The following is a 12,578-nucleotide window of genomic DNA, read 5'->3' as shown; positions in this document are numbered from 1 at the left end:
CAAACTTGAAACACCATTTTGTCATTTTCTCCTCTTTTGGTACAATTCGTTCACCGTCTCCGGCAGAGTGCACATTGAGAGTTCACCACCTCCGACGATGTCGGAAATCGAAACGGCCGACGAACTTCAGCGCAGGGAGTTTGAAGAAGCTCTAGAAGTTAAATCCCTCCGTCGTATCATCAGCGCCTACCTCAAGTACACACACTCTCTTCAATGCCTCACTCCATTTCCCCCAATTCTACAGTTAGTTGTATTAATTTATTCATAAATTTTAATAATCATCTAGCTTCCAATCGTTTTTCCTCCTTTTCCCATGTGCATTAACTTGTTATAGTGTAAATTAATCTCATTGTTCAATGCTGGAACTATACGGACCTGATACAGAGGAGATGATTCATGTAGTATTCTTACTTATTAATTTGCTCTTGTATAACACTAAGCCTCAGTAGTTCGTAAACCTATGTCTCTTTGGTTGCATTTGGTTTGGTAATGGTAGATAAATACGACTTAACAAAGTTTATCCACTTGGAATAATACTATTTTAAAATATATATTCTGATTTCTTGTGTGACTTTCTGTACAGTTATCCTGAAGCTGCAGAGGAGGATGTGAAAAGATGGGAAAGGTCTCTTACAAAACTACCGCCGCATCATAAGGTATTTGTTGTGCCTGATAGATATTTTGGTGAGTGATACTTTCATTTCTGTACTAACCTTATGATACTTGTGCTATCTGCTCTGCAGGACCTATTGTCTCACCTTCCGGCGAAGTTTCAGAAACTTAGATGGTACATTTATATGATCAACTGACTATACTGCTAATTAGGATTAGTTGGAACTTTATATGCAATGAACTTAATTCCATTTCTATCAAAACATTTGAAAAATTTATGCTTGTCAAACTCCTAGAATCTTCTATTTTATTGCAAAATTTGTGATGAAATGTAACCTAACATAGCTGACCTGTTTTAGCTGTGTGATTAGCTATGCATATAGCTGTTGATGATCTAATTCACCGATGTTGGCCCCCTATATTATATTGTCCATGCTCTAATTAGCAAGGTTTGAGTGTTGGGGGAGTGTTAAGAGTCCCACTTCGGATATGGGATGGGTAATTGATCTTCTTATATGGACATGGACAATCCTCACCCTATGAACTAACTTTTGGGGTTGAGTTAGGCTCAAGATCCATTTCTTAACTTACATGAAATAAGGATATACTACAATCATTCTTATTTTAGCAGAGAGCCAAAGAGTGAAATTATGTGACCACATACTCTAGTTATATGTCTCAATTTAAGTTCAACCCTGTTAAATTTTATGCTACTGCACTCCATAAACCATGAACCTGACAATCTGATCACATAGTATGAGCATGTTAGTGGTGTGGGGCTGAGAAGTTAGCAAGATTTTTTTCGCCCTACTTAAAAATAGTTGGGGTTTGTTGATGGAAAGTCAGTTTTCTGATGCTCTCAAAAGCCATGCTGGCTCTTTCTTTTTCATTTTGATGAGTGTGTCTGGATTAAGTTGCATTCACCTTACTAGTGCAGTGAACCTCCTATGCCCCTCAAGCACAAGTGTGGGGTAAAGGCAACAGTAGATGGACGGACACTCCGTGTTCTAGTTGGAGTTTGAACCTGGGAGGTTATTACACTAATGACTCAACCACCAAGTCATCCCACCGGGACAAATCATGTCTACATTTAAATATGCATGTGTGCCAAGAATCCCTTTGCATTTCAGCTAAATTTTGTTCACTTTTCTAATATAATATTATCGTATATTATCGTATGGACCTACACCAACAACTTTGTGTTCTAATATGTAAGAATTGCAATGGTTGGAACACTTCCTAACTCTCTAGATGTCTTTTTGTGATACTCACCAATCATTCTTTCTGTGGTGCAGGTGCATCACTGAAAATTCATATTTCATATTTGAGATGCTAAAGGTGATGAGAGGCTCTTTAACATCTTATTTCTTGTATCAATTTGTTATTTCCATCCTATTGGGGTATCATTAATTTCTACCATTTCATGGGCTTAAACCTAGAAAGACCAGCTTGGTTGTATGATATAATAAGTTGAGGTCCAATTGTTAACTTGCAGATGTTTGAGCCCCCTCTTGATATGAGTCAGGATGTTGATATTCGTGAAGACCAACATCTGGATGATGTGTCAGGTAGTCATCACTTTTCTAGATCAAGGAACCTTTGCTTATGTGAGTCAACGTCAACTAGTGGTGGAGTAGATTGCCACTGCTTGGCTGAACCGAGCTCTAAAGAGACCTGCAATGGGAAGTACCCGTCACCATTTAATAAGGTCTCCTTACTTCTATGAAGTCGTTTGAAGTTTCTGATATCTGGTGATTACCTTGTTTCTTTTATTTTAATTTTACTATGGAGTTGACCTTTGTAGATGACAACAGGAGCAAGAGGTTGATGATTGTAAGAGCCCTCCAGACCAGGACACGTTATATGCTTCTGCTTGTTGCAATGGAAAGGTAAAGCACATACCTGAAACTTCGAATCCCCCCCTTCTCCCTCCTCCACACACATACAAAAAAAATGCACATACACCCTGAACACCTCTACAGAAGGTTGAAATTTCATACGTAAAGCTTTCCTGCCACTTGGTCATTAAAGAAAGAGGGCTCAAAGATATGTTATCTATGAGTTTTGAGTAGGAGAATCACACCAGGTGGGACCTTATCAAAAACCCAGGTTGGTGATAAAAAGAATAAAAATCTAATCACACGATATGGCATATCTGTAGTTTATTGGGGACATGACCCTAGATGGGAGGATAGGAGGTCGAGGATTAGGGTAGAGGGTTAGTAGGTAGTCGAGTGTTGTAGTTTTCAGGATTATTATTATTATTACTCTCCTATTATCTTATTCTTCAATTTTGTCATTACCTATTATTTTCTTTGCTTAGGTTATCGTATTATTTGTTGTTGTTACTGTTTTATTGTCCTTTATTTTCATCATGATTTCTTCACTGCTGTATTCCCTTTCCGTACATGCTTTGAAATGCTTTACTTGAGCCGAAAGTATATTGGAACAACCTCTCTACCTTCACAATGTAAGGGTAAGGTCAAAGTACACACCACCTCCCTAAACCTCATTTATATGATTACACCGAGTACGTCCTTGTTGTAATCACAATGGTCAATCCATTCCCTCTTTTTTAATGAGACGGGATGGTTGTCTAGTGCTAACTAGATAATTGTAATGAATGGAATTTTCTATCCCCGATGGATTATAGGAATCAACATAAATAAGTACAAAATCCTTTCAAGTGAAGAAAATCATCACAGGAGTTGTGTGATACGAAAGCTCTCGATCTCGGTTAGCTTCAGTTAGTTAAATAGACACAATAAGTGGTCATTTGGTAGCTGGATAGAGTTATCGAAGTATTAGTAATATGAGGATTAGTTTTGAGTGAATCTATGCATTATTTCATGCAGGTACTAGTTATGCGGGGTTTATTTATTTCACATTCTATCCTGCATAAACTAATACATAGATTTCCCCACAACTTATACATATATTAATTATATGGGTTTTTAAATTGTCAACCAAACATCATATTAATTTAATACATGTATAACTTATTTCCTATCTATCTACCAAACTTCATATAAGTTATACGGAAATTAATACATGGATAACTTGTTTCTTATCCAGCTACCAAATGACCCCTAATTGATCTAAGTGGTTTCTTGGGAAAAGATCCACACCATAAGAAATAGGTACTCATATATTGTCTGTAAAGGTTCTGAATTGATGCTTGGTAATTTGATTGGAAAGACTAAGTACCATTATTGTTCTCTTTCTTATTGCACATGATGGACCACCTAAAGGAGAAAGGAACAGTAGTATCTTCTTTCCTCTCTCTTGTATAACTTTGTCCTTTGGCTTCCTTCTAATGACGACCTACTCTTGAGGTAGTTAATTTGATATGCCAATACTTATTTCCTTACAATCTGTGGTTTCAGGTATCCTCATCACCTCCGGAATGGTTGGACCCATCTTTGCAGCTGCATGTTCCACTGGTTGATGTGGATAAGGTATTTTGTTGTTTTTTTGTAGTACTGTTTGAAATATGTTAAGTATCTGTCCCAGAGGGTGCATACAGGAGAGTGAGCTATTAAACTGCTTATATTTACTGCAGTAAAGTTGCACCTATCAGTCCCCCCCATTTTTTTTAAAAAAGAAAAGTTATGTTGAATATTGCGTTCCAGATGGTTCATAATGTGGGAGTTAGAATAAATTCTTGTGTATCTACTTTTAGCCATGCGGGGAGGAAAGAAACGTCTCTTCTCAGCTACAAAATTTATTTTGTAGACGTCGTACCTAAAAAAGTCAGAGTAATCAGAAATCAGTGAAATTCCATTCTCATGCCAGGATATACTCTAAATATGTTATATAATTTTTGTTAAAATTATTCTTGGAAGGAATCCCTAATGGAGTAGAATGGATACAGAGGATTCATATTTCTGTCAACTAGATTAGTCTTGAGGCAAAATTGCTCTGTTGTTCATTGTTTAGATTGTCTTTTTCTTTGTTGTGTGCTTTTTGAATGTTTGTTTAATTTTTGTTCCAGGTTCGTTGTATCATCAGAAACATTGTAAGAGATTGGGCCAACGAGGTAGACATAGTTCTTTATTGGCTTATACTTTCTGTCAAGTAAACTATCTAAGAAAAATAAGAAAGTGAAGATCAATGCTACTTTTTCTTTGTTGTACAGGGTCAAAAAGAACGTGATCAGTGTTATAGGCCCATTCTGGAAGAGCTTGAACGCCTATTTCCTAATCGATCTAATGAAAAGTTCGTCACTTCCTTTTGCAGTTTCGATTGCCTTTACTCTTAGGCTATGCGTTATTTTTGTTGTCAACTGGAAAATACTAAAATCTTAGTTCTTCTTGAGTAGTCCTCCAGCCTGTTTGGTTCCTGGCGCTGGACTTGGAAGACTTGCACTAGAAATTTCATGTCTTGGTAGGTCAGCCTAGAGTTGGAATCTTTCTATAGTCTGGTCAAGAGCCTTGTTTAACCAATATTGAACCTTGAAAACAGGTTTTGCTAGCCAAGGAAACGAATTTTCATACTACATGATGATCTGCTCCAGTTTTATTCTTAATCAGTAAGTTTTTAGGTCAGCCATTTCCTAAAGAATGTAGATCTGTGGTTCTGACCTTGCTACCTTTGTTACATCTATAGTACTCAAGCTGCTGGTGAATGGACAATCTTTCCGTGGATACACAGCAATTGCAATTCGGTGTCAGACAATGATCAGCTTCGTCCCGTCTCTGTTCCAGATATTCATCCGGCTAGGTATCCATCAACTTGTGTATAGCATCTTATTTATTCTACTGCTCTAATCATTACATCATATCATGCTTATCAAATGAACTTCTCCTTTGTTGGTAATTATTTGAAGACTTCACGGTAATTGTGGGTTCAACTTGTGAATTATCTGATATTGGATATTATTAGATCTGTGAATGTGGTGGCATGGTGAAGGCTAACTATTTACACCATTTTAGGGTCTGTATTGCAAATAGCAGGATGGTAATAATATGCCGCAATAAAGTCGAGATTAGATTTTGGTTTTGTTTCACATGAGTTTAAGTTTCAGAATTTTGAGGCATAGCAGGGTCCAAACTGGAATATTTAGGAGCTAGAATAGGTTCCCCCTCACCCCACCCCCCATCTCCTTTTGATTTTTCTCAAGTAGTTAAATGAATTCTATGAGTCGATGTCTCTGCATTTAGTTGGTTATTGTAGCTTTCTTCTGTAAACAATTCAAGTATGAGGAGTTAATGGCTCTCAACAGAAAGAAAAACATATGCTCCCAGGCCCAAATCCGAGGTAGTTCTTAAGAAATCCTATTCCAACTTCCTCTCTTCTCTAAAAATCTCTCAGATCAACCAAACCAGTTTTCTGATATAACCCAGAACCTTTTTCCAACCTTCTCTCTCCTTAAAAGATTTCCCCAAGCACTTCCCCTTTGCCGGAAATTCTATTTCTAACGAAAAATATCAGACTGAACCTTTACCCATCAGAAAAGACTCCCACCTGATTTTTGCCATAAGCCAGAACTCTTCGTTCCAGTTTTCTTTCTCTTCTAGATGTCTCTTGGTCACGACCATCTTCTCCCACTCTGGATCCCCCGTTCTCCTAAACTAGTGTCATTCTCTTTCTCTCTCTCTTCTCCCTTTCTTTTCTCCTTATTCTCTTTTCCAGATGGAGGATTGCATTTATTTTGCAGTTGGTTTAAGTCCTTCGATATTGTTAGATCGTCCCATACAACAAACTCATGGTTTGGTTGGACTAAGAGAAGCGAGGATTTCATCAGGAGAGTCTCTCTCCACAGAGACAGCATGGAGGATTGTCCAGATATTACATGAAGCATTGAGGGTTCAAGGAATTTTATGAGAAGGTGGAAGAAGAAAGACAACGTCACCGAGACATTTTGCTCTAGAAATTACAGTAGCCTTGGTCAGTACATCATATTGTACATTACAGGAAGGAAAAAATCAGTCCTTATCATTCTGGAAGCGGCTTTTAATGCAGGATGGGATTCTCTAGACGACAAGGTTGGTAGATTTTTAAGCAGTCAGGGACCTCCAATCAATGCTGTAGGAATAAGTTTGAGTTTAACAATGAAAGATCTCCCATATACAGAGTCTCTCACAAGCCTTAAATGGTCTAACGAAGAAGTCAGTGATGGCAAGACATTGATGAGGAGAACCCCTTCCCATGAACACGTTGGAGATCCCCATCCTCTCAGCAATCAGGCGACCGTCCAGTTCTAGCAAGCTCATGACTTGAACATATATGAGATGGGAAATGGCACCTTTCTCTTTGAGTTTGCTTTTCTAGAGTTACTGTTGAACAAATCATGAAGGGGAATGATGCTGAATTTACCTGTCAAGTTTCACTGGTGGACACCATTGTACCATTGAACAAAATCATGAAGGGCCAATGGTCCAGGAAGAATTTACCCGTCAAGATTCAGTGGTGGACACCATTGGCAGGAGTCATTGAACACAGTGTTACCCAACTCATTGTTTGGCCCCAAAGGAGACCAAATAAGCAAAAACTTCCATTTAGACTTTTAATGAGCCACATTAGGCTCCATTTAATGAACAGAACTCCATGGAAAATAGGAGTTCGCCATGGAAATACGGCACCAACAAAGGCTAAGTGCTTTACTTGGTTAGTTGTAAGAAAAGTATGCCTCACTCATGAGAGACTTCAGAGAACGAAGTTTCACATTGCATGCAGGTGCTTCCTATGCTGTGAGAAAGGAGAGACAAGCAGTCATATCTTTCTTCACTGTAAATTCACCTCTCAGCTATGGTCCTATGGTCCTTGGTCTCAGCCTAACAGAGATCAAATGGACTATGCCTGAGCATGCATCAGACCTTCTAAGCTGTTGGATTGGGGGAGGGGGTAGTAAGAGTAAGAAGAAATGGTGGAGACTAATTCCATCATGTATCTGGTGGACAATTTGGTGGGAGAGGAATGGAAGATGTTTTGAAAACAAAGTTAACAGCATCCAGAAAGTGAAAGGAAACTGTATTGCTGCATTTACCAAAAATAATCTTATTAAGAATTTAATGCAGAACTAGAAGACAGATATCTTTTGTTCTCAGGAGACCAAAATAGAAAAATAGGGGGATCTTATTACCAAACAATATGAGAATGTAGTGGTCTAGTGGATGAAATATGGAGTTAAAGAAGTTCAAGGTAACAATGGTGGTATTATTATACTCTTGAGAGTAGAGTGGGGATTGGTGATTTAGTTGCTAAAGGCTGTTTCTCAATCTCTTACCGCTTTACTGAAGCTTCTGGGTCTCTACTTTTGTCGTTTTGCTGCTTCCCAGCTCTAGAGAACAGGATTCAGCTCTTTGGCAAAGTTCTCGGCTCGAATCTAGCTTTTTGGAGTTGTTTACTTTGTGTATTGCTCGATCTCCGACGTCGAAGAAGTAGTTTTACATTTGTATGGTTTTCTTGAGAGATTCTTTTCCTTGTGGTTCAACCCTTTAGGATTAGTAAACCAGTTCATTATATTCTTCCACCTTTGTTCACTAATCTAGGGGTAATGCTATCTTTTCCCTTTACTAGGTTCTCTCCTTCCTCTCCAATCTCAAACTCACGCCATTCTCCTCATTCACTCTAAATGGTATGTTCCCATTGGACTCTTCTTATCTTTTCAAGATATTCCTCCATAGCTCGCACCCGTAAAGAGTGGGGTACTTTTAATCCTCCACCCCTTTCAAAACCCCATACACCTCCCTCCAAAAACCGTTCAGCTCTACCCCAAATCTCCATAACCACTTTCTTAGTAGTGCCATATTAAAGACCCTTAGATCCTTAAGCGGAACTCCAACAAACACTATAACGTGGTGATAGTGCTCCCAAGTCCCAATTATCGAGTGAAACTCTTTTTCCCTACTTGACCTGTTTCATAGAAAATTCCTCTGAACTCTTTCTAACTTCCCTATAACAGTGACAAGAGTGTGTAACAAGGACATGAAATATGTGAGAATGCTTAACAATGTGCTATTAATTAACACTTCCTTTCCCCCTTTGGATTGACCTTCATGGCGGGTGTCCCAGTGTCAACGAGTTCGGGAAGAAGGTCGATGATGAACAATTGACAAAGATAAAGACAAAGGAAGTAGGAGATGGAGCTGACCATGCTGCCAATCTCTAGACTAAATGATTTAGTTCAAGCATAACTTTGTTGTGCAAAGTGCAGAATTAGGTTGGAGGAAGTGCTATAAGAGTAAAGGAGTTAGGTATTAAAAAAACCTCTGATCCGAAATGATGCATATTCTCAAAAGAAATATAAAAATTAGTCATTGTTTGCACATATTTTGCTATTTTAAAGTCCTCTTTAGTGGCACCGAAGTTGATAGATCTTATGATATCATTTAATTCCATATCTCAAGTCTTCTTCTTGGTTTTCACAAAGTAAACTTTTGCTTGGTATATCGTTGCTAGATGCAGTAAGTTGAATTACGCTGTGTGAGAGAATAGTGTATGTTATACGCATCTCATTCTGTAAACCCGGCTGTTCATTTTTTAGTTCTGCAATTCACTCAATGGTTTGTATCACTTGGCTTGCTTCTATATGGCCCATTTCTGATCAATTACTTTGGGAACAGTGCAGGTATTACTGAAGGCTTTTCCATGTGTGGTGGTGATTTTGTTGAGGTTTATAGTGATCCAAGCCAAGCAGGTATGGTAGCTTGATGGCATTTTCTTGTATGAGGAGATAGAAAATATCCGGAGGAATTATCCAATGATGTTTTATGTAGAAATACATACAAATATGTACATTAGATTCAGGACCTTAAACAAAATATCTAATGCTTCTTGTACTGACCTAGGTTATAATTTAGCTCGTACAAGGATAATGTATTTTGATATTTCATCTATACCTTGTGGAAATGAGAGCTGCAATTGGGATATGTGTACCTGCATCTTAATGGGCCCTAAAGTTAAGTTTTGTCCTCATCTTTCAGCTCATTAGAACCACTCATGTTGACTGTTCATAACCTCTTGTCTTATGCTAAATATAATTAGTTGTGAAAATAATATGCTTTTTGCTTTCTTTTGTAGGCATGCATTTCTTACGATTGATCACCATAAACTCAGCTATCTAGTAAAATTATCCTGCATCTATTTGGTTATTTTCTTGGTTGTGTGTGTGTAAACGGGGGGAGGCTGCATGACTGGTTCAAATGCAATTTGCTAAGTTCTCATCATGTGTTGTCTGCAGTTATTCTAGTCATTGTTATTCATTAAATCGTAACATTTTTTTTTATGATAGAAGCTATTCTTATCAGATATTAATGTGCAGGCGTTTGGGATGCAGTTGTCACTTGTTTCTTCCTAGACACTGCCCATAACATTGTGGAGTATATTGAGATTATCTCAAAAGTCCTCAAAGATGGTGGAGTAAGTATATTGCTAAGCTTAACATATTTTTCAAAAAAATTTTGATCATTTTGTGTATTTATTTTATGATGCATGATCTGCTTGCCTTGCAGGTCTGGATAAACCTGGGACCCTTGCTGTATCATTTTGCAGATATGTATAGTCCAGAAGATGTAAGCTCTCTCTCTATATATAAATCCAAAAAATAGCTGCACATTTTGTATTTAATATGGATGATTTACTTGTTTTACTGCTCCTTCTCTCCGACCCTAAAAAATCCAGGAAATGTCTATTGATCTGAGCTTGGAGGATGTGAAAAGGGTCGCTCTTCATTATGGATTTATATTTGAGGTATCCTCAGATTCGTCTGATTGTTGTCATGGCTTGCACCATATATTTGTTAGAATTAAGTGCTTCATTTTCTTATGCAGAAAGAATCAACTATTGAGACAACATATACTACAAATCTTAGGTCAATGATGCAAGTAAGTTTAACATCTTTTTGTAGCTATGTGGTATTCATACTCATTTTCTCCTGTTAAGATTAAATCATGTTCCATGTCCAAGTTTGAGGCCCAATAGAGTCTATCGGACAAATACCACAAAATCTATGGACCAACACACACCGAAAAGCCTGAAAATCATGAGTTCCTGTTTTTTGACCCCGCAAAATAATTGACAAATTTATCTTGTATTGATCAGTCAATCAAACAATTGAGTATCAATTCCAAACAGTTGTTCTTGCCTTCCAGCACTAAGCGCAATCGGAATTCGAAGCAGAGGGTTTAATGAATGAAGGTGAAAATGAAGAAAACTAATAAGTAACTATTTCTTAAAGATAAAAACTATACATGTATTTCAGAATAATTACTAAGTAAACAAACAACAATTTTATGGATAAAAGGAGTATAAAAAATTATAGTTATGTGAATAGTTGTAGTTTAGTGCTGTCTTCAAGATAACTGTCATCGGTGATGTGAAGTGTTGCCTAAACCAGGTTAAGTGTTCAACCTGTTTTGCACCTACCTTTTCAAGTTTAAGTGTCCATCAAAAGATGCTTTGGTTACACTGATATTCATTCAAGGAAAACATTTACTAGTTACAAATTATTTTTTTTGATAAAGGTAACATTACTTCTATAATCCACAGGTATACTATACCAACAGGTATAGTTCCCCAACAAAAGTATTACAACTTACATCTTGTGGTTCTAGTTATCCTTACAAAAAGTCTAAAACATCAAAAACGTCTTCTGTTTGAGCTAATAGTATTTGCTCACACCAAAAATAAAATAGGCCTAAGCAATTCATCTTAAGAATCTGTAAGCTGCTTTGAACAAAGCACCTCTTATTCCTCTCAATCCAGATTGACCACCATATACACCCGCTATGCTTCCAGGTTTCACCCATTTGACTCCGTTTAGGCTTATAAACATACTCCATAGTTGGTTTGTCCACTTGCAATGCAAAACAAGATGGTTGATTGCCACAGGTTGTTCCCCACATAGAGAACACTCAGCGACTAATTGATGACCCCTTTTACTTAGGTTTTCCTGTGTCAAAATTACCTCTTTTGTCAAAAGCCAGGTGAAACAGTTAATTTTGTTAGGAATCTTTGGCTTCAAGATCATCTTCCAAGGCCAATCTCTTTCCTTCACCACGCTGAATTCAGCTCCTTGTATGTTGAGTTGACAGAGAACCTCCCATTCTTGGCTTTGCTCCATTCCAGTCTGTAAACAATCAAGTACTAGTTACAAATTTTAGGGGTCGGTATTAAACTTGACCTTTCTTAAAATAAAATAAAATAAAATTATAGCGGTTGGTAATGTCAAGTCATTAAGGATATGTTTTTGGAGTGACCAGTGAATGACAGCTTTATTATAATTGTGTGTAATCCACTGAGTAGTCAAAATGAAACATTACTAGGTCAGAGCCTCAGAGGGTTGCATTCTTGACAGCATGGTCGGTATGCTCTTGGTGTACCTGCTGGTTTGACGTTAACTCGTTACCACTAGGAGTTAACGAGTGTGTTTATATAGATAATGCATCATATATTCATGATCAAAAGTACAGTGGCCTTCACTCGTTAAAAATGAGAAATTTTCAAAGGCTATATATCAATATTTCAGTAAATTAAAGGAAAGCATTATATATTTTAAAATTCATCACTCGTTAAGTTGTAGTGAAAAGAAATTTTACAGATGTGAGAACTCCGAATACTGTATATCAAAACTGCAGTAAATTAAACTAGCACGTGAAGTAGTGTTATCATATTCTCCGAAGTTTGGTTGATACATCATTCCTCCTATTTTGTTGCATGTGCAATTGTTATTACATGTACACTAAACTCTGGTTTTCTGCATTGCAGAATCGATATTATGCTGCCTTCTGGACAATGCGTAAGAAAACAAAGGTGACTTTGTAGTTAAGCAACGAAATAGTTTGCATTCTGTGTTGTGGAATAGCAATGAATTCACGTTGATTCACTTAATCCTCTTGAAGGCACGCATATTTGAGACTAGGACGACGATTTAAACAAGATTTTGTTTTCTTTGATCAATGTAATGGAGATGGCATGAATGACTATTCAAATTTACTTTTTTTGCTAGCATCCTAAAACTTGTG

At 37.3% G+C, this 12,578-nt stretch overlaps 1 protein-coding gene across 2 annotated transcripts; it reads left to right on the top strand.

Moving 5' to 3' along the window:
• On the top strand, nucleotides 1–12,572 carry LOC101266222 (uncharacterized). Of its 2 annotated transcripts, XR_741624.4 has the most exons (19): nucleotides 1–195; nucleotides 584–656; nucleotides 744–787; nucleotides 1,908–1,950; nucleotides 2,108–2,320; nucleotides 2,427–2,501; nucleotides 3,999–4,070; nucleotides 4,607–4,651; nucleotides 4,751–4,830; nucleotides 4,934–4,998; nucleotides 5,077–5,143; nucleotides 5,221–5,334; nucleotides 9,180–9,253; nucleotides 9,405–9,514; nucleotides 9,878–9,975; nucleotides 10,068–10,127; nucleotides 10,237–10,305; nucleotides 10,386–10,439; nucleotides 12,322–12,572. XR_741624.4 is itself a non-coding variant. In XM_010323000.4 (18 exons), exons 1-18 carry the CDS (start codon nucleotides 98–100, stop codon nucleotides 12,376–12,378), a joined length of 1,401 nt encoding a protein of 466 aa, XP_010321302.1. In that variant the 5' UTR covers nucleotides 5–97; the 3' UTR covers nucleotides 12,379–12,572. The 2 variants fall into 2 exon arrangements, 1 of the variants encoding a protein (XP_010321302.1); XM_010323000.4 differs by lacking the exon at nucleotides 9,405–9,514 and having other exon boundaries at nucleotides 5–195.
• Nucleotides 12,573–12,578: the final 6 nt, after the last annotated feature.

The sequence above is a fragment of the Solanum lycopersicum genome, chromosome 5, assembly GCF_036512215.1.
Source record: "Solanum lycopersicum chromosome 5, SLM_r2.1".
NCBI lineage: Eukaryota > Viridiplantae > Streptophyta > Magnoliopsida > Solanales > Solanaceae > Solanum > Solanum lycopersicum.
This window is presented reverse-complemented; position numbering and strand designations above follow the sequence as displayed.

Excerpts from the sequence above, each read along its gene's own strand:
- LOC101266222 (XM_010323000.4), top strand. The coding sequence starts at position 98 with ATGTCGGAAATCGAAACGGCCGACGAACTTCAGCGCAGGGAGTTTGAA. Across the intron at positions 4,071-4,606 it reads CACTGGTTGATGTGGATAAG|GTTCGTTGTATCATCAGAAA; the intron begins GTATTTTGTTGT and ends TTTTTGTTCCAG. Across the intron at positions 9,254-9,877 it reads TAGTGATCCAAGCCAAGCAG|GCGTTTGGGATGCAGTTGTC; the intron begins GTATGGTAGCTT and ends ATTAATGTGCAG.